The sequence below is a fragment of the Cricetulus griseus genome, chromosome 9 (assembly GCF_003668045.3).
Source record: "Cricetulus griseus strain 17A/GY chromosome 9, alternate assembly CriGri-PICRH-1.0, whole genome shotgun sequence".
NCBI classification, from domain to species: Eukaryota; Metazoa; Chordata; class Mammalia; order Rodentia; family Cricetidae; genus Cricetulus; species Cricetulus griseus.
In genome coordinates this window covers 2,836,034-2,855,149 of record NC_048602.1, presented here as the reverse complement: position 1 = coordinate 2,855,149, position 19,116 = coordinate 2,836,034, and the positions used below count along the sequence as shown (strand labels likewise).

Sequence of the window (19,116 nt, the reverse complement as noted above, 5' to 3'; positions counted from 1 at the left end):
CCCTTTCTCAGGTCTGTACCTCACTGAGTTATTTCTTTTGTTGTGTGGTTTTTTTTTTTTTTTCCTTCGAGACACAAACTCACTTTGTAGCCTTGACTGTCCTGGAACTCACTCTGTAGACCAGACTGGCCTTGAACTCACAGACATCAGCCTGTCTGTGCTTCCCAAGTGCGGGATTAAAGGTGTGCCCCACCATACTTAACCCATATTTATTTTTGAGACAGGGTTTTGCTGTATTTCCTGGGCTGGCTTGGAACTCATAAACCTCCTGCCTCAGCCTAAGTGTTAAGATTACAGGCATGAGCCACCATGTACAGTTGTGTGTATGATTTTTTTTGTTTGTTTGTTTGTTTGCTTTTTAATGGAAGCAGGTAGTGTCTAAGAGGTGGATATTTCATTTGTACTCAGCTGGCCCCATTCTCCCAACTAATGCATGGCTTGGGGGTCCAAGCCACCAGAACCACTCTTCTCACTGGAGTTAATCTGCACTTTGACCCCGGGGCCTGAGCATCTGGGTCTTGTGGGTACTGAGGCAGCTCTGCGAGGGTGAGGTTATCGGTTAGCCTGCTCAGGCGGTTGGCATCCCTGTCACATATGTTCTTGCCATATCTGTTCCTTGCTTCCTAGTCCCATGTCCAAGTGACCCGCACTGGGGCGGAGCCATAGACTCTGCCTGAGTACCTTTTGGGAGGAGGCTGCAAGGGGTCTCCATGGCTGCCACCGCCGGCCGGTCCAATGATGTTTTCTTGGTTCCAGAATGTCCTCATTGAGGGAAACAGGATTAAGCTAGGAGCTGGTTTTGCTTGTTTTCTATCTGTGCCCATCCTCTTTGAAGAGACTTTCTACAATGAAAAGGAAGAGAGTTTCAGCATCCTCTGCATTGCTCATCCTTTGGAGAAGAGAGAGACTTCAGGTACTGAGGGGACCGCCCTCTTCTCCCAAGAAAATACCTGCACTCGACCTCTTTTCCCCTCACACAACTGTTAAAAGCTTGAATATCACACACAAAACATATCAAAGAGCCCGCTAGAGACTAGCATAACTCTATAAAAATCCCCTCTGGGGCTTGGCCTAAGGCTTCCCTTGGCTGAGGCGATGTGGATTGAGGCTGCTCTGTCGGCTGTGATAGGCTTCCAGGTAGTGCATTCTCAGAGGCCTCACTACTGTGATCAATTTGTGACAAGGGTTGTCCCTGGAGCTGTGCAGAGCTGGAGCCCTGGCTTTGTATCTGGGCCTCAGCCTCAGGGTTTAACTTTGTGGCATTAGCTAGCTGCACCGTTGTTTCACTGAGAGCTCATTGGATTTCAATGGATTGTTTAGTTGCCCTGGGAAACAGCACAGTCCCTGTGCCAAAGGCACCGTGAGCTCGAATTGCCAGGAATCAGCTTCTCCTCAGCCCCGTGGGTCCTACTTAGGGTCACAGATTAATGTGATTTTGTACCCTGAAAAGACCTAGTGTGGCTTTCTGGACTCTGGGATCTCCTTCAACTGACCTCTTTTCTTGGGCAGTATTTTAAAATGTGGACATTTTCCTGGTCCCTGGGCATCCTTTCTTGGAACCTGGGGCTCTAGATTCATCAGGAACACGGGAAAAGATGTAACCCCTCCTCCCCACCAGTCCCCTATCAGTCTGGAAACAGTGGAAACTGTAGCCAGCCTGACCCTCTGTCTTTTCCAGAAGAACCTTCAGCACCTTCGGATCCCTTTTCCCTGAAAACCATTGAAGAGGTGAGAGAATTTTTGGGAAGACACTCGGAGAGATTTGATAAGAACATCGCATCTTTCCACCGGGCGTTCCGAGAATGTGAAAGGAAGAGTCTCCGCCATCACATAGTTAGTAGCTGTGTCTTGTTCTGCCTGGCTGTCAGATGTCACTCCAGAGCCATTGATCACTCTGTCTGCTCTAGAATCCCACTGGGTACCGTTCCACAGCTAGAAGTTTTGTTAAAAATGTTTTCTACTGGTCTTTTTGTAGCCATCTGCCATGGTGGGTGGACAGAAGACCCGAGCTAGCATAAGATTAGCTCGTTAAAAAACAATAAAGCCTCATGCAGTTTGCAGCAAAAAAAAAAAAAAAAAAAAAAAAAAAAAAAAAAAAAAAAAAAAAAAAAATTTCTGCTATACAAGTAGCGTAAGACCCTCAGGAAGTCAGGCAGAGCCAGGCAGATCTCTGTGAGTTTGAAGCCAGCCTGGTCTACAAGAGCTAGTTCTAAGACAGCCAGGGCTGTAACACAGAGAAACCCTGTTAAAAAACAAAAAAACAAAACAATAACAAAAAAAGAAAAAAGAAACGAAACTTAGTTGCCAGCTATGTTAACCTCAGGGAGAACTTTTTTCCCATAAATCTTTTTTAAAAGAAAGGCTTCAGTGGGTAGACAATGCTCACTGTGCAAGACAGACTGCCTGGGTTCAGATCTCTCGAGCCCACATCCAAGCTGGACACAGTGGCATGTGTCTGTAATCTCAGTATATTTAGGAGAGAAGGCGAGGACGAGGCTGGAGAATCCTCCAGAAGTGTGTGAGCCAGCTAGCTCCAAGTACTCAGCACAGTGGCAAACAGCAAGAGGCTGAATGAGGACTGACACCCCGGGCTGCCCTCTGCCCTCTGCCCTCTGCCCTCTGCACTCATGGGTGCTGTAGTATGCACACACACACACAAATATACAAGCATGCAAACATATTAAAAAGTTGAGAGCAGACAAGGTTAAAGGCATTTGCCACCAAGCCTGACAGTGTGTGTTGGATTCCCTGGACCCACGTGGTGGAAGGAGGGAGCTGACTCCTGAAAGTCGCCCTCCAAAGCCCGCCATGCCGTATCATATATGCCCCGCCCCCCCACTACAGACACATCCGGAGTCTATAAATGTAATTCTAAAGAGCTGAACATCAACTTAAAAAGATGATTTGGTAAAGCGTGCCTGTGGCCTAGACCCCGTCACCCTTGGATGTGTTACTCACTCAGGCTTTTGTGGTAAGAGGGGTCTCCTCTCTCTGTTCTGTGTTGTGCAGGACTCCGTAAACGCTCTCTACACCAAATGCCTCCAGCAGCTTCTGAGAGACTCTCACCTGGTAAGCAGATAGCTACACAAAACAACAGCAGTTTGCACGAGTGCAGATCCAAACTCTCAACCAGCATTTCTCTTGAATTCTAGAAGGTTCTTGCGAAGCAGGAGGCCCAGATGAACCTTATGAAGCAGGCAGTAGAGGTAAGGAGAGAGCCGAGGGCGGTGGCCGGGAGACTGGCTGTCACCTGACACTCACCCCACGCCTGGGGTCTGTTGGTTCCACAGATGTATGTCCATCACGATATTTATGACCTGATCTTTAAATACGTGGGGACCATGGAGGCAAATGAGGTAAGTTTGCAATCTTTGCTCTCCAGGATGAGAGCCTTACCCTGAGAAATTGGAAGCTTTGGGTCTGGAGAGATGGCTCAGCAGTTAACAGTGCACACTGAGGGCTGGAGAGATGACTCAATGGTCAAGAGCATTGGCTACTCTTCCAGAGGACCAGGGTTCAATTCCCAGCACCTACATGACAACTCAAAACTGTCTTTAATTCCAGTTCCAGGGGATCCAAAACCCTCACACAGACAAGACACCAGTATACATAAACTAAAAACATTAATTAATTAATTAACTAAAAGGGTGCACACTGCTTTTGCCGAGGACGTGAGTTTGGTTCCCAGCCCCCATGAAGGGTGCCCACAATCTCTGGTAACTCCAGGTGTGGGAGATCCAGCACCTTCTGGCCTCTGTGGGCGCCCGCAGTCATATGCACAGACACAGGGCACACGCATACAATTAAAAATAAATCTTAATGCCTTTAATCCTAGCACTCGGGAGGCAGAAGGAGGTAGATTTCTGTGAGCTTAAGGCCTGCCTGATCTACATGTCGAGTTCCAGGACAGCCTGGGCTATGTACAGAGACCTTGTCTCAAAACAAACAAACAAAAATCGGTTTGTGGGTTTTTTTTGTTTGTTTGTTTTGGTTTGTTTTGGTTTGTTTCTTTGAGACAGGGTTTCTCTGTGTACCCTTGGCTATCCTAGAACTCACTCTGTAGACCAGGCTGGGCTCGAATTCACCTGCCCACCTCTGCGTCCCAAGTGCTAGGATTAAAGTAGTTCACCATCACTGCCTCTCTCCAAAAATCTTTTTTTTTTTTTTTTTAAAGATTTTATTTATTTATTATGTATACAGTCTTCTGCCTGCATGCCAGCAGAGGGCACCAGATTTCATTCAAGGTGGTTGTGAGCCACCATGTGGTTGCCGGGAATTGAACTCAGGACCTCTGGAAGAGCAGTCAGTGCTCTTAACTGCTGAGCCATCTCTCCAATCCCCTCTCCAAAAATCTTAATTGAAGCTTTACTCAAATCTGTTGCTAGGATGCCGCCTTTAACAAAATCACAAGAAGCCTTCAAGATCTTCAGCAGAAAGACATTGGTGTAAAGCCCGAGTTCAGGTAAGAATTCCCACTGCTTCAGAAGTCCAACATGCTGGGCTGCCCTCACCTGCCAGTCTGAAAAATCCAAGCTTTGGGGGCTCTTACTATCCAGTTAAGCTTTATTGGGTTAAAAATATCTGAAGTATTGATATGTAAGCCTCTTCTTGCTCTTATTAAATTTAGCTCTTATTAAATTTAGCTTCATATTTAGCTCTTATTAAATTTCTCAAAGTTATTATTTTTGTTTGCATTAAAAATTTTTCCTTCACTTTTAATTTTATTTATTTATTTATTTTGGTTTTTTGAGACAGGATTTCTCTGTATTGTTTTGGAGCCTGTCCTGGAACTTGCTCTGTAGACCAGGCTGGTCTTGAACTCACAGAGATCCCTCTGCCTCCTGAGTGCTGGGATTAAAGGTGTGCGCCACCAACACCTGGCTAATTTTATTTTAATGTGTATGAGTGTTTGGCCTGCATGTGTGCAGTGCCCTTGAGGGCCAGGAGAAGACATTAGAGTTACAGCTGGCAATGAGCCACCATGTGGGTGCTGGGAATTAAATCTGGGTCCTCTGCAAGAGCAGCCGATGCTCTTAGCCTCTGAGCCAACTCTCCAGCCCCATACCGTCTTAAAATTTTATTGTTTGAATTATGTGCATATATGTCCTTCTGTGTAGGTATGTGTATATGAGTGCAGGTGCCCTCCCTGGCCAGAGGAGTTGGATCTGCCTGGAGCTGGGAGTCACAGGGCTGCAGGGCCCACTGTGGGTGCTGCAGATCAAACTCTACTGCAAGAGCATTAAATGCTCTTAACCACTGAGCCATCTCCAGCATTTACTTTTTGAGATAGCAGCTCCTTGTATAGCCCAGGAACCCTTGAACTCACTTTGTAGCCCAGGCTAGCATCTTCCTGCTTCGGCCTCCCAAGTGCCATGCTTCTGGATTTTTACTTTTCCAAATTTCCAGTGAAGCCCTGTCATCCGAGTGCGTGTGTAGAACGCCACCGACCTGGGTCAAAGTACTTCTCGGTCTGTTTTGGTTGCTCATTCCTCGAGGTTGTAAGAAATGTCTAAGCAGGCAGGCATACGACCGGGACAAGAACTTCTGCCATAGCCTGAAGTTTCCGTTTTCCAAATCACAGCTTCAACATCCCTCGAGCAAAGAGAGAGCTGGGGCAGCTGAACAAGTGTACATCCCCACAGCAGAAGCTGCTGTGCCTGCGGAAGGTGGTCCAGCTCATGGCACAGTCTCCCAGCCAGAGAGGTTGGTGCTGGGAAGGGGCCCCGGGGGGGGGGGGGACGAGGCAGCAGATGCTTGTGGGCAGATATAAAAGTCCATGTAGGAGGAACACCGCAAAAGGGACCAGAGTTGCATGGGGAGTGCCCTGGAGAGCAGGTCAGGCAGGATTAGCTTAGCAAATCCAGAGACAGAAAGCAGATGCTTCAATTCCACTAGGCTCGGTGGGCGTTTGGAGGTTCAGCTGTCTGTTAGGCGTTAGGCTCTCTCACCTCTTTTTTTTTTTTTTTTTTGGTTTTTCGAGACAGGGTTTCTCTGTGTAGCTTTGGAGCCTGTCCTGGCACTCGCTCTGGAGACCAGGCTGGCCTCGAACTCACAGAGATCCGCCCGTCTCTGCCTCCCAAGTGCTGGGATTAAAGGCGTGCGCCACCAACTCGAGGCTCTCACCTCATTTTGTATTAAAAAAAATAAATAAAAAATTCCAGAGCAAAAAATGAAATAGGGGCTCAGGGTTCGTTCCTCAGTGGTTAAGCTCTTGCTGGTTGAGCCCCCTCCACCCAAGTTCCAACGCAGCACTGCTAAAGAGAGAAGTTAAGACAAAGTAAGTGGAGACAATTTTAGTATATTGAAGAACAGGTTCCAAAGCATCATGGGTGGGATAAGCAAGCAAGTATTCGGTGTGCTTCCAGCAGCTGCCAGGAAGAGGGTGGGGGTGAGTGCGCCGCCCCCCTCCATCTGTGGTGATAGGTTCATAGGCTGCCTCCAAAACAGCATCTCAGAAGGACTCTGAGTGGCAGAGGTGGCCAGGACATTCGTGGTCTGTTCTTGTGTCGTTTGGCTTTTACGTCTTTATTTAGTTAGGTTTTGTTGTTGATGTTTTGGAACAGGGCCACACTATGTAACCCCAGCTAGCTTCAGCTCACCCATTGCTGGGATTCTGCGTATGCTGTCTCTTGAAGCTTTTTCCTTTTAGTTAATTAATTAGCTAATTAATTAAGTTTTGGGTTTTTTCGAGACAGGGTTACTCTGTGTAGCCCTGGCTGTCCTGGAACTCACTGTAGACCAGTCTGGCCTCGAACTCAGAGAGATCCTTCTGCCTCTACCTCCCGAGCGCTGGGATTAAACGTGTGCACCCCCCCACACACACCAGCTTTCTTTTTGTTTTTTTAAGACAGGTTCTCACTGTGTAGCCCTGGCTGGCCTGGAACTCACTATTTAGCTCAGACTGGCCTTGAACTCGGGATCCTCTTGACTTAGACTCCCCAAAACTGGGATGAAAGGCCTGTGCCAACTGCACCGTTCTCTTCTCCCCTTAGCCTGACATTTGTTCAGGACACTGTCAAGGAAGCGGCAGTGTTTTCTGCCTGGCGTGTGGTCTTACTGGAGTGTGGCTTTGCGTCGGGGTTGGCGGAGGAGAGTTTATGCCTGGGTCCTTCTGTGTGTGTCTCATGGTGGCTGTGGCCGTTCTTTCCCCATGCAGTGAATTTGGAGACCATGTGTGCTGACGACCTTCTCTCTGTCCTGTTGTATCTGCTCGTGAAAACAGAGATCCCCAACTGGTAACATTTTGTTGTTGTTAAAATGCTGTTTCCTCAAGTTCCTTTGAGAGGAGAGGTGGGGGGTGGGGAGATGAAGGGAGGTGGGGGGTGGGGAGATGAAGGGTAGGGGTGGGTAGGGGTAGGTAGTCCATGCTGGCCTCCAACTCTGGATCTTCCTGCCTTGACCTCTGAGTTCTGGGATTGCAGGAGTGAGCTACTCTCCCTAGCATAAAATACTTAAAAATCTGGCTGCTCTGTGTGTTCTGTATTTGGGGGCTGACTCCAAGCCTTTAATGATGTCTCTCTTGAGGGAGAGTGCTGTCCCTCCCCTCCATCCTTCAGGGGTGGCTCCCCTTCGATGGATAGATGGGGAAACTGAGGCCTGGAGAGCTTCTGTTTCACCTTGTGACATATGTGAGAAGGAAGCAAAAATACACTAGCTCTTTCTCCCGCAGGAAACCACAATTCACTTTACAGCCATTAGATTTTTACCTAGGTATGAAGGTGCTCCCCTTTAATCCCAGCACTCAGGAGGCAGAGGCAGGTGGTCTCTGCGAGTTTGAGGCCAGTCTCGTCTGTGTAGCAAATTCCAGCACAGCCAGTGCTACACAGTGAAAACTATTCTACACAACCCCCAATCCAATCAGCTGTCTGAGTCACTGTTGTGTTGCTGTGAAGAGACATTGTGGCCAAGGCAATTTATAAAAGGAAGCATTTAATGGGGGCTGACTTACAAGTTTCAGAGGTTAGTCCGTTATTATCATGGTGAGGACCACGGGTGACAGGCAGGCCGCTGGAGCAGTAGCTGAGAGCTCATGTGATCTGTGGGCTTCAGGCAGAGGGACGGAGGGAGGGAGGGAGAGAGAGAAGGGGAGAGGGAGAGGAGAGGGAGGGAAAGAGGAAGAGAGAGAGAGAGAGAGAGAGAGAGAGAGAGAGAGCAAGCATCTATGAGTGAGTGAGCTTGGCCTGGTTTGGGCTTTTGAAACCTCAAAGCCCACCCCTAGTGTCACACCGCCAAAGAGACTCACCTAATCCAGCAAGGCCACGCCTCCTAATCCTTCCCAAACAGTTCCATTAACTAGAGCCCAGGCATTCAAACATGTGAGTCTGTGGGAGTCATTCTCATTCAAACCACCAAGTCAGCTTCTGAACAGCCAGCCTTTCAAGTAGGTCTTTTTTTTTTTCTTTTGTCCTAATTGTACACATATCTGCAGTGGGATTGAGGGGCTATCAGATATTACTCCCCCACCCCTACCACAGTGAATGGATTTGATGGAAATCATTAATCATCCAAGTCAATAATGTTTTTTTTTTTTTTTTTTTGGTTTTTCGAGACAGGGTTTCTCTGTGGCTTTGGAGCCTGTCCTGGAACTCGCTCTTGTAGACCAGGCTGGTCTCGAACTCACAGAGATCCGCCTGCCTCTGCCTCCCGGGTGCTGGGATGAAAGGCGTGCGCCACCACCTCCCGGCAATACCGGTTTTTTTTTTTTTTAAGTGTTAATTAGGAAAGGCTAACCCGCTTTTTTTTCTTGGTCAGGATGGCAAATCTGAGTTACATCAAAAACTTCAGGTTTAGCAGCTCGGCCAAAGATGAGCTGGGATACTGCCTGACCTCAGTTGAGGCTGCGATCGAGTACATCCGGCAAGGAAGCCTGTCTGCGAAGCCGCCTGTAAGGTCTCCCTGCTAACCCGCCCGTCCCCTGTGGCCATCGGGGAGCCATTGAGAGCGTTACAGAGAGTTGGGGTTGAGGGGATGGACGGGAGTTCCTTCGTGCCCTCCCAAGGGTAGAGCCTCGCAGTCTAACAGTGACGAGGCTGGAGACTGCTCAAGAAGCTGCTCATTAAGCCCCTAATCGATTGTGAAGGCTGCTGAGCTAACAGTGGGATTTATACTGTCAATATCCTGCCTCATTAACCCCGGCATCCGAAGAAGCACCCGCTTGGGAAAGGAAACCAGATACGGCAAATCTGGATTGCGTGGGGGATGATAGGCAAGAAACGATAATTGACGCGTGCAATTTGAGGACTCGGTGGCCTCATGATTGCTGCCTTGGTTGGTTGACGAGCTTTGGTGAGAGAGAGCGGTGTTGTTCCTATGTACCTTACGAGAGTCTTAAGCCAAGATGTCACCGCTGGACAGTTTTACTACATGGTGACAGATAAATGGTATAACCCAGTAGTACCCGGAAAATCTCCAAGCTGAAGTCAGTATGGTAAAGAGTGAGCAGGCATGGTGGTGCACGACTGTAATCCTAGTACTGAGGCAGGGGACTGACTGCTGTGAGTTTAAGGCTGGCCTGGTCACATGGCGGGTTCCATGTCAGCATGGACTGTACTGTGTGACACTGTATCAGAAGACAGGCAAAAAATAAATAAATATTAAGAAAATAAGCAGCCGGGTGTTGGTGGCGCACGCCTTTAATCCCAGTACCCAGGAGGCAGAGGCAGGTGGATCTCTGTGAGTTCAAGACCAGCTTGGTCTACAAGAGCTAGTTCCAGGACAGCCCCTAAAGCCACAGAGAAACCCTGTCTCGAAAAACCAAAAAAAAAAAAAAAAGTCAATATTACTGGATGTATTTTTGAAAGAGAGAGGAGTGTGTGTGTGTGTAGCCAAACAGCACAGGTAAGGGGCTGAAGAGGTAGTCCGGTGATTAAGAGTACTGGTTGCAGACATCAGGTTGGTGGCACATACCTTTAATCCCAGCACTCGGGAGGCAGAGGCAGGTGGATCTCTGTGGGTTCAAGACCAGCCTGGTCTACAAGAGCTAGTTCCAGGACAGCCTCCAAAGCCACAGGGAAACCCTGTCTCGAAAAACCAAAAAAAAAAAAAAAAAAAAGAAAATAAGCAAAGAGGACAATGAGTTTGAGTTCACCCTGGCCTACATATAGTAAGACCCTGTATCCAAAAGAAAAAAAAAAAAAAACAATGCACACAGTCCCCTGGATACAGAGCAAGTCAGGCCTACGAGTCAGGGTACGAGTTTCGTCTTTACCTTGCTTGCCCGTGGACTCAGCCGGAACTGTGGTGTTCTTGTCCTTTGTGTCACCACACGGGACTCTGTCTGTAAGGACAGGCTCGGCTTTTCCTGAAGCCTGGCTTCTAGGTCATGAAGTTTGAGTAGGAGTGTGTGAAGCCAACAGTAACGCAGTGATGCCATTTCCCTGGGGAGAGAGACGCTGTGTTATCTCCACATGGCAGGCGAGGCTTCTACATATCCGTCAGTTGAATAGGCTTCACTGTCAGCTCCACGTAGCGTGACGTCACAGAAATTTCCTCTCCAGAGTGTCGTGAAATTCGAGCTGGCCACAGACAACCCTAGGATGTTCATCAGTGGAGACTTCAGCTTTCCAAAAACAAATACGACAGAGAACCTTGAAATAAATGTACCCCTTCCCTACTTTGTCTGTGTGTGAGTATGCTAAGTGTGTGCAGTCCTAAAGAGACAGAAGAGGACACTGGACCCCTGGAACTGGAGTTACAGGCATTGGGAGCCCCGTGGTGTGGGTGCTGGGAACCAAACCCAGCTCCTCTGGAAGAGCAACAGTGCTCTTAACCACTGAGCCGTCTCCCTAGCCCTATATATTTAAAATGTTTTATTTTATTTCCCTGCCTCTTTTCTCCCATGCTCCTGGCCGGCTTTGCTTCCTTGTTGGCTGTTTTTGGAAAGGTGACGTTGGGGGTGGAACTTGGGTCCTTAGGCACGCTATGCTCTCCGAGCCACGCCCTGAACTATTGATTCTGGAGGTTAGATCTCAGAATGACCTTGAGATCCCAGTCCTCCTGCTGAGATGACTGCAAGCACCACCGTGCCTGGCTCTGAGCTCCTAATAGCAGTACTTGCTCATTTCCCATGAGCCTCTGGGCTGTACTGCTCCACTGAGCTCTTGTAGTCCTGGGAGTCCCACCTTTCAGCACTGCCCTTCAGTAGGCACCCTAGACTTGAGAAGACAGCCCTGTTTGCCCTGCCGTACAGCGCCTTTGATATTTCTCTTGGCCTAAGCTACTCAGCTGTCAGTCACGGTACAAAGCAGATTGCTGGAGCTTTATATAGCATGAGGCAGCTGGGGACAGAAAGGGCTCCTTCTGAGGTCACATTACTTAGTCCTCCTTGGAGGTGGGCAGACATGAGGAGACCCTGGAACTGATCCTTCCCCAAGGTACTGTTGGCTTCATCCACAGCCCAGTCAGAACTTAGACATATGTGAAGAAAGAACTTTGTTCCACCTTGTTGTCAGGAGACTGTGAGTTCCCAACAGCACCTGTCCGGAAAAAAATGTCCTTCAACTCCCACCAAGACTCTTTGTGAAGGAGTTAATTTGTCATTGTACCATTTGGTTCCAGGGGCCCAAGTGAGCATGAAAACATTTTGATAGGAGTGATTTTTGTAAAATAGGCACAAGACTGGGGGTGTGGCTCAGTGGTAGAGCCCCTTCCTAGAATCCCCCAGTGAGGGTTATGGGTGAGATTCGGTGTTGATCACTTTGCTTCAAATTCTGCAGTGAGAGGTTGAGAGTCATTTCTCTGTGATAGACCTTTAGGCCCCTGGCACTGCAAAACAAAGCAAGCCCACAATGAGACAGAACATAGTATTAAAAGTCTTGCCTCAAAACATTACCTGTGTGCACACAGTTTCAGTCATCGTAACAGTCAGGTAGTGACAGTAACCAATAACTATAATAAATTCTAAAATACAAATTTCTAGATTTTTAAAGATTTTATTATTATTATTTTGTTTTTCGAGACAGGGTTTCTTTGTATAGACCTAGATGTCCTGGAACTAGCTCTTGTAGACCAGGCTGGCCTCGAACTCACAGAGATCCATCCCCCTGCCTCTGCCTCCCAAGTGCTGGCAATAAAGGCCTGTGCCACCACCGCCTGACTAGATTTTATTTTTATTTGTGTGTGTGTGTGTGTGTGTGTGTGTGTGTGTGTGTGTGTGTGTGTGTGTGTGTGCATGTAAGTGCCTGTGGAAGCCAGAAGAGGGCATTAGATTCCCTGCTGCTGGATTTACAGGCAGTTGTGAGCCCCCTGATACGAGTACTGGGAACTGAACTCAGGTCCTCTGGAGGAAGAGCAGCAAGTATTCCTAAGCACTGGGCATCTCCTGAGCCCCACATTTCTGGATATCTGTTGTCCAGGCAAGAATTACCTTTGATAGGAAGATGTGAATATGTTGGTTTTGGTGGATCCTTGAAATGCAGTAAGCGATAGCCGGTGAGGGCTCTGTCAGGAGCTCCCCTAAGTCTTCCCAGATCTCTTCCTCCCAGGGAATTAGGCTGACATTTTTGTGAGCACATTAACAAGACTCCCCCTGCTGCTTGGCTCCAGGAAGTAGAAGCTGGTGTGTCAGGTGGTACTGTCCACAGCCCTGGTTAGCGTCAGGCCATTCGGGCATCCCGAGGGAAGTCTGAGAGGGGCGGAGGCCAGGGCAAGCCAGGCTTCAGTGGTGGCATGTACATGACACATTCCGCTCCTGTAGATGACTTTCTTCACCGTGTAGTCTCGCCGCCCCAGGCCAGCGCCGTCAGAGCTCGTTTCCCAGGGTTCCCACTGTGTGCTGAGACAGATCTGCACACTTCATCTCCGGGAGCAGATCTGGGTGGGGAGAGCCTCTGAAGACTGTTCCTGGGTAGAATGGCAGGACTGGCACCTGGGCCATCGATGGGGAGGGTCTGTGACAGGGTCTCTGATGTTTGATGACCACAGGATGCCGAGGGATTTGGTGACAGACTGTTTCTCAGGCAGAGGATGAACTTACTGTCCCAGATGACATCAACACCCATTGACTGCTTGTTTAAGGTAAGACACTGGGATGCCTCTGAAGGAAAAGATTCGGGAACATTGTTCCGTCTTGTCCCAGGGAGGTTCGTTTGTGTTCTGTCTGGGAGGGTGGCAGGAAGACTGTCTGTCTTCCCCAACACACACTGTACGGTTACCACTACAAAACACACTGGGGCAGCCGGGCCTTGGAACATTTGTCCATCATTCAAGGCCAGCTCAGTGGGACCTCTCCCAGGTACCTGGCAGAGCTGATACCTCTCTGGGACCAGGGTGCCAGTGTTTTTGTGCTGGACCTCAGCTGAGCGGGCATGCATCTGATGCTCCAGGGCTTGCAGAAAGCTCCCTGTTCAGATGCTCACTGACTCCTGGGAGGCTCATGGGGCAGTTTGTAGCCGTCACCATGGGCCTCATGAGCGCAGACCTTCTCTGAGAGTCTGCTGATGTTCTTATGCTTCTGGGAGAGCCCGTGGAGGGGGCACACCTTTGAGTCACCAAGGGCACGCCCTGTGGGTTTGTATGCTGATGGGTCCTCCTGCTAATTGCAGCTGTCTTCTACTTCCCCTTAAGTCTAGGCTCCACTTGATTGCTATAGGGATAGCAAGGAGGCTCTGTCTGTCTGTCTGTCGGTCCCCGTCTCTCCCACTTCCTTCATTAATGTTGGAAATTGAACCTAAGACCAAGCATTGTGCATCTGAGCCACAGCCCAGCCCCTTACTGTGGATTCTAGACGGGTATTCCATAGCTCAGCCATGCCCTTAATCCCTGGTGCTTTGAGAGTGTCTACCTACGCAGCCCATGCTGAACTTAAACTTGGGATTCTCCTGCCTGTGCCTCCCGAGTGCCAGGGTTAAAGGCAAGTGTCACCCAGCACAGCCGAGGCCTTTGCCAATGAGGTCAGAATCCACACTGGGGTTCTAAGATGGACTTCAGGCCTCTTCTTAGTGCTTTGGAAATTTTGTTAGGTGTTTAAAAAACAATGTGACTCTGCATTTATAGAAACAGTAATTGAATGTGAAAGCTGTCCCAAAGCTGCCACCCAGGCTGGTTTCATTTCAGTCGCCAAGCCAGTGTCTGCATCTGCCCAGACAGGCTTGAAGCCAGTCCCAGAGAACAAGCCATTTCCGTGTAATCTCAGATAAGCCTTTAATCCCAGCACTCAGGAGCCAGAGGCAGGCAGATCTCTGTGAGTTCAAGGCCAGCCTGGTCTACAGAGTGAGTTCCAGGACAGCCAGGGCTACACAGAGAAACCATGTCTTGAAAACCAATCCAGCCGGGCATTGGTGGCTCACTCCTTTAATCCCAGCACTGGGGAGGCAGAGGCAGGCAGATCTCTGTGAGTTTGAGACCAGCTCCATCTACAAGAGCTAGTTCTAGGACAGCCTCCAAAGCCACAGAGAAACTCTTGTCTCGAAAGAAAAAAGAAAAAATCCCGGGCGGGGGGGGGGGGGGGGAAGAAAACCAATCCAAACAAACATTTTAATAACAAAATAAGCCTGGCTTGGTGGTCCAGGCTTGTCATCCCAGCTACTCAGGAGGCTTGCAAATTCTAGGCCAGCTTAGTATAGAGTGAGTTCAAGGCCAGCATAAGCAACTTAGCGGGACCCTGTCTTAGTAGAGGAAGGGCCAGGATGTGGCTCTGTGATGGGGTAGCTTGTCTAGTGCGTGTGACACCCTGGGTCCAGTCATAAGTTTGGCTAAATCAAACCGAAACGACACCTAAAGAACCATTCCTGGGAAGGTGGATGATTTCTGGACATTGATAGTGTTTGGATGCTACCTTTAGCACATTGCAGCCGGTAACCAAACAGAAGTGGGAAGACTTCTGAGCCAGGATGACCAGGACAAAGACGCCCTGCAAAAGATGTGCCACCCACTTTGCTCCTGCGAGGACTGCGAGAAGCTCGTCTCTGGGTAAGGGGGCCCCGGAGGCGCGGGGAGCCAGGGTGGCGATTCGAGGGCTCAAGAGCCTCTTCCCATGGTTCCTTGGCTGTCGCGAGTGCAGGGTGACACCTGCCTCTAACACATCCGCAGCACAGCTCCTGCCCAGGCTTCCCAAGGGGTTTTAGGAGGGAGAGGGGTGAGTGCCAGTTTCTTCTAGTACCCTTTTTGGTTTCCCATTATGCTCAGTGGGTGAGTTTGTCCCGTCGAGGCCGAAGGGGTCAGCAGGGATGGCCACTGGAGCTACCGGCCTCAGATCCACACTCCACGGGAGAGTGAGAGGCCTGGTCCTTTAACAGCCTGGAAGGGTCTCCTCTTGAATGGTGTCCGGTGTGGCATCGCCTTGTGCAGCCTGGCAGGGAGGGACTTCCCCGTGCCTTTCTCTGTTGTGTTTTTTTTCCCACATCTTCTTTCTGTTTCAGAAGGTTGAACGATCCATCAGTTGTCACTCCTTTCTCCAGAGACGACAGGGGTCAAACACCGCTCCATGTGGCGGCCCTCTGTGGTATGTGGCCTTGGGCTGGCTTCTGGGAATTTACTGAGGCAGAAGGATGGTTGGTACCCCAGGGGCCAGTGGGGGCCCAGCTGATGGGGTACTGGCAGGGGCTGTGTTGTGGGTGCATCCCACAGGGCAGGGAAGATTGACAAGTGTGTCCCCCCCCCCCCCCCGCCCCCACTCCCCCTCTCCTTGGACTTGTTAGCCAGTGTGTCACCTGGCAGGCTGGAGGAGCACTCCTGTGGTCCTCCAGGCTTGGAGACTCTACTGGCCAGTGAGGACAGGCTGGAGTGCTTGCTAAGATGATCTCAGAACTGTGGTTTGGGGCTCACACGTCCGTCTTTAAAGGCAACATTGAGCCAGGTGTGATGGTGCAGACCTGTAATCTCAGCCACTCAGGAAGCTGAGGCAAGAGGATTATGAGTTCAAGGCCAGTTTGGGCTATGTAGTAAGACTCCATCTCAAAACTAGGGGTGCAAATGTCGTCAGCCACCATGTGGGTGCTGGGAATCGAACCAGGGTCCTCTGGAAGAGCAGCCAGCGCTCTTAACCACAGGGCCATCTCTCCAGCCCCTGGTCCATTGCCGGCTCCTGTTGAAGTACACTTGGGTGTGATACCTTTGTAGGGCATCCCACAGTGACTCAAGTTTTGGTGCCTGACATATGTCAGCCCTGGTTCCTGTCTCCTGGTGGGTGTCCTGCCAGGGCCACCGAGAGTGAGGTAGTGTTGTCATTGGAAGCCGCTCTGCTTCCTCCACCGGTGAGAAGTCCTTCTGCTCTGCAGGTCAGGCATCCCTCATTGACTTCCTGGTCTCCAAAGGTGCCATAGTGAACGCCACGGACTATCATGGGTCCACTCCCCTCCATCTGGCATGTCAGAAAGGCTTCCAAAGTGTGACGGTGAGCAGCAGGGTGGTGTGTGGCATTGTTCAGCCGACTTTGCTCTGCATGGTGACTTCATGGCTGTGCTGTGCACTCTTCCTGGGCTGGCTTTACTGCTGCCAGGCACAAGGAACCCGGAGGCCGAGGCACCTCCCTGGAGATGGGGTTGAGGTGGGAAGCTTCCTGGTCATCTCAGGGAGGGAAGGGCGGGGTTCTAGATGTTTTTTTCTTTAAACACTGTTGTGACCAGAAGCAATGACATATCCTAGTGTGTGTGTGTGTATTGTATATTTACACATACGTGTGAGCCGCAGCGTATGTGTGGAGGTCAGAGGACATCTTGTTAGAATCCGTTCTCTCCTTCCACCACATGAGTCCCAGGGATCGAACTCAGGTTGTCAGGCTTGGTGGCAAGTGCCTTGATCAGCTTAGCCATTTTGCCAGTCTGCAATGGCATTTTTGTTTGGTTTTGGTTTTGGTTTTCGAGACAGAGTTTCTCTGTGAAACAGTCCTAGCTGTCCTGGAACAAGCTCTGTAGACCAGGCTGGCCTGGAACTCACAGAGACCCGCCCACCTCTGCCTCCCGAGTGCTGGGATTAAAGGAGTGTGCCACCAACGCCTGGCTCAATAGCATAGTTTAACAGAGGTATAGATTGAGGATCCTGCACCTTAATGCTGGGGTGTTTTGGATTTTGGATCCTTACGGATTTTGGAATGCCGGCCCGTAGCCTAAAGGTAATTTTGTATAAGGTTGTAAGTATCTTAGAGTTTCTCTGCTTTGGCCCATGTCCCATGAGACCTGGTATGGGATTTTCTACTTGGGTTATGTCAAAAGCTCAGCACTTTTCAGGTTTGGGGAGCCGGGGGTGTATCTCTGTGTTGAAGCATCTATAGCATGGGTGGGGCCCTGGGTTTCTCCCCCTAATATTGAAAAAAGAAAGGAAATAATATTTTGGATTTAGGGCCAAGCGTGCTTAGTGTGTGCAATGTTTTAAGATAGGGCCGTGACCCCACCCCTGGGAGGACACACTTGTGGATGCCGTGGTGCTCCGTGCTCCTTCTTGGGCTCAGCTGCTGTCTTCTCTCCTCTGCCAGCTGCTGCTGCTGCACTACAAGGCCAGCACTGAGGTGCAGGACAACAATGGCAACACCCCGCTGCACCTGGCCTGTACCCACGGGCACGAGGATGTAAGTAACACCCGCCGCACCCAACCGCTGCTTTACATATCTCTCACTTGTGAAGAATTACACATTTGGGACTAGTCCAGTGTTGTGGTTTGTGTTGATAATTATTGAAATGCTGGCATGTAATTTTATAATTTTATTTACTTTTTTTTATTGTGTGTGTGTGTGTGTGTGTGTGTGTGTGTGTATGTGTGTGTGTGTGCGCGTGCTCATGATGGGATGGGTGCCACGGCAGGCGTGGGGGTCAGAAAGTGACAACAGTGTGGATTGTATTCTCTCCCCCTACCTCGTCCTAGTTTGGGTCTTTATTGCTGTGATGAACACCATGACCACACACAGCTTGGGAAGGGGGGTGTTTATTTCACCTTGCAGGTCACCGTATAGCATGAAGGGAAGTCAGGAACTCAGGGCAGGAACCCAGAAACTGAAGCAGTGGCCATGGAGGGGAGCTGCTTTCTGGCTTGCTCAGCCTGCTTCCAGGACCCAGCTGCCCAGGGGTGGCAGGTACTCAGTGGGGCTTTCCACATTGACCCCTAACTGAGAAAATGCTGCACAGACTTGCCTACAGGACAACGTGATGGAGGCATTCTCCCAATTGAGGTTACCTTTTGATGGGGGAAGTGCTTCTGTGTATGTGTCTGTCTTATTGGATGATTGATAAAGTACTGTTTGGCCAATGAGGCAGCAAGTTAGGCGGGACTAGGAGTCAAGGAGGATTCTGGGAAATGTAGTAAAGAAGTGGTGATCCAGGCAGGAAGCTGTAGCTGGCGGTACCCATCTGTATATAGCATTGTTAGTAAGTGCTTACCCGGCCCCTCCTTTGTGATTCATTTTGGATGGTTCCGCAGTCCACTCTACAATTTCATTTTCTTAAAGGTTTTTCCAATATGCGTAATTATCTGCAGTAGTCCAACTTTGTTTTACAACTCTGAAAACTAATTTTATTATGTTTTAGCTTGTTTTGAAACAGGCTATCCCGGTCTGTCATCCAGGGTAGCCTCAAACCCCTTTAGCTTTCCAAACACTGGGATTGTAAGCAGGGCTGCTCACTTCTTATTAATTGACAATTGGTGATTTTTTTGTTGTTGTTGCCCCCCTCCCACTCCCGGGCCCCCCCCCCCCCCCCCCCCCCCCCCGCCACCGCCCCTGTCATGTTTTGCTTGTTATTAGGAATTTCCTCCAAGGCCTCCTTGCATGCTAGACAAGAAGGCAAAGATTATATCACCAAATTCACACCACAGCCCCTCACTGGGGGATTCTAGGCAGGGGCTCTACCACTGAGCCACACCCCCAGCCCCTCACTGGGGGATTCTAGGCAGGGGCTCTACCACTGAGCCACGCCCCCAGCCCCTCACTGGGGGATTCTAGGCAGGGGCTCTACCACTGAGCCACGCCCCCAGCCCCTCACTGGGGGATTCTAGGCAGGGGCTCTACCACTGAGCCACGCCCCTCCAGCCCCCTCACTGGGGGATTCTAGGCAGGGGCTCTACCACTGAGTCAATTGGGTCCTTTTGAAAAAAAAAAAATGAAGTGTCTTGATCAGGGAATGTGGAACCCTTGAATTATAACTGCTGGTTTCTGTATTTTTGTCTTGGTGAGTGAAGTCTTGGTCAAGCCGG

The 19,116-nt window shown here is 49.7% G+C and overlaps 1 protein-coding gene across 4 annotated transcripts in view; it reads left to right on the top strand.

The window, feature by feature from the left end:
* The window catches only part of Ankrd27 (ankyrin repeat domain 27), a 51,894-nt gene that overhangs the window by 15,410 nt on the left and 17,368 nt on the right, over positions 1–19,116 (top strand). For 2 of the 4 annotated variants that reach the window (XM_027430293.2, XM_027430291.2), the window contains exons 4-17: positions 757–913; positions 1,679–1,833; positions 3,010–3,069; positions 3,153–3,206; positions 3,291–3,356; positions 4,386–4,462; positions 5,582–5,703; positions 7,157–7,235; positions 8,752–8,884; positions 12,922–13,014; positions 14,780–14,907; positions 15,357–15,439; positions 16,215–16,330; positions 17,408–17,500. In XM_027430293.2, the coding sequence (XP_027286094.1) occupies positions 757–913; positions 1,679–1,833; positions 3,010–3,069; positions 3,153–3,206; positions 3,291–3,356; positions 4,386–4,462; positions 5,582–5,703; positions 7,157–7,235; positions 8,752–8,884; positions 12,922–13,014; positions 14,780–14,907; positions 15,357–15,439; positions 16,215–16,330; positions 17,408–17,500 (1,416 nt within the window). The remainder of the gene's footprint in view (positions 1–756; positions 914–1,678; positions 1,834–3,009; positions 3,070–3,152; positions 3,207–3,290; positions 3,357–4,385; positions 4,463–5,581; positions 5,704–7,156; positions 7,236–8,751; positions 8,885–12,921; positions 13,015–14,779; positions 14,908–15,356; positions 15,440–16,214; positions 16,331–17,407; positions 17,501–19,116) is intronic. The other 2 variants (XM_035449207.1, XM_027430294.2) reach the window with 2 other exon arrangements.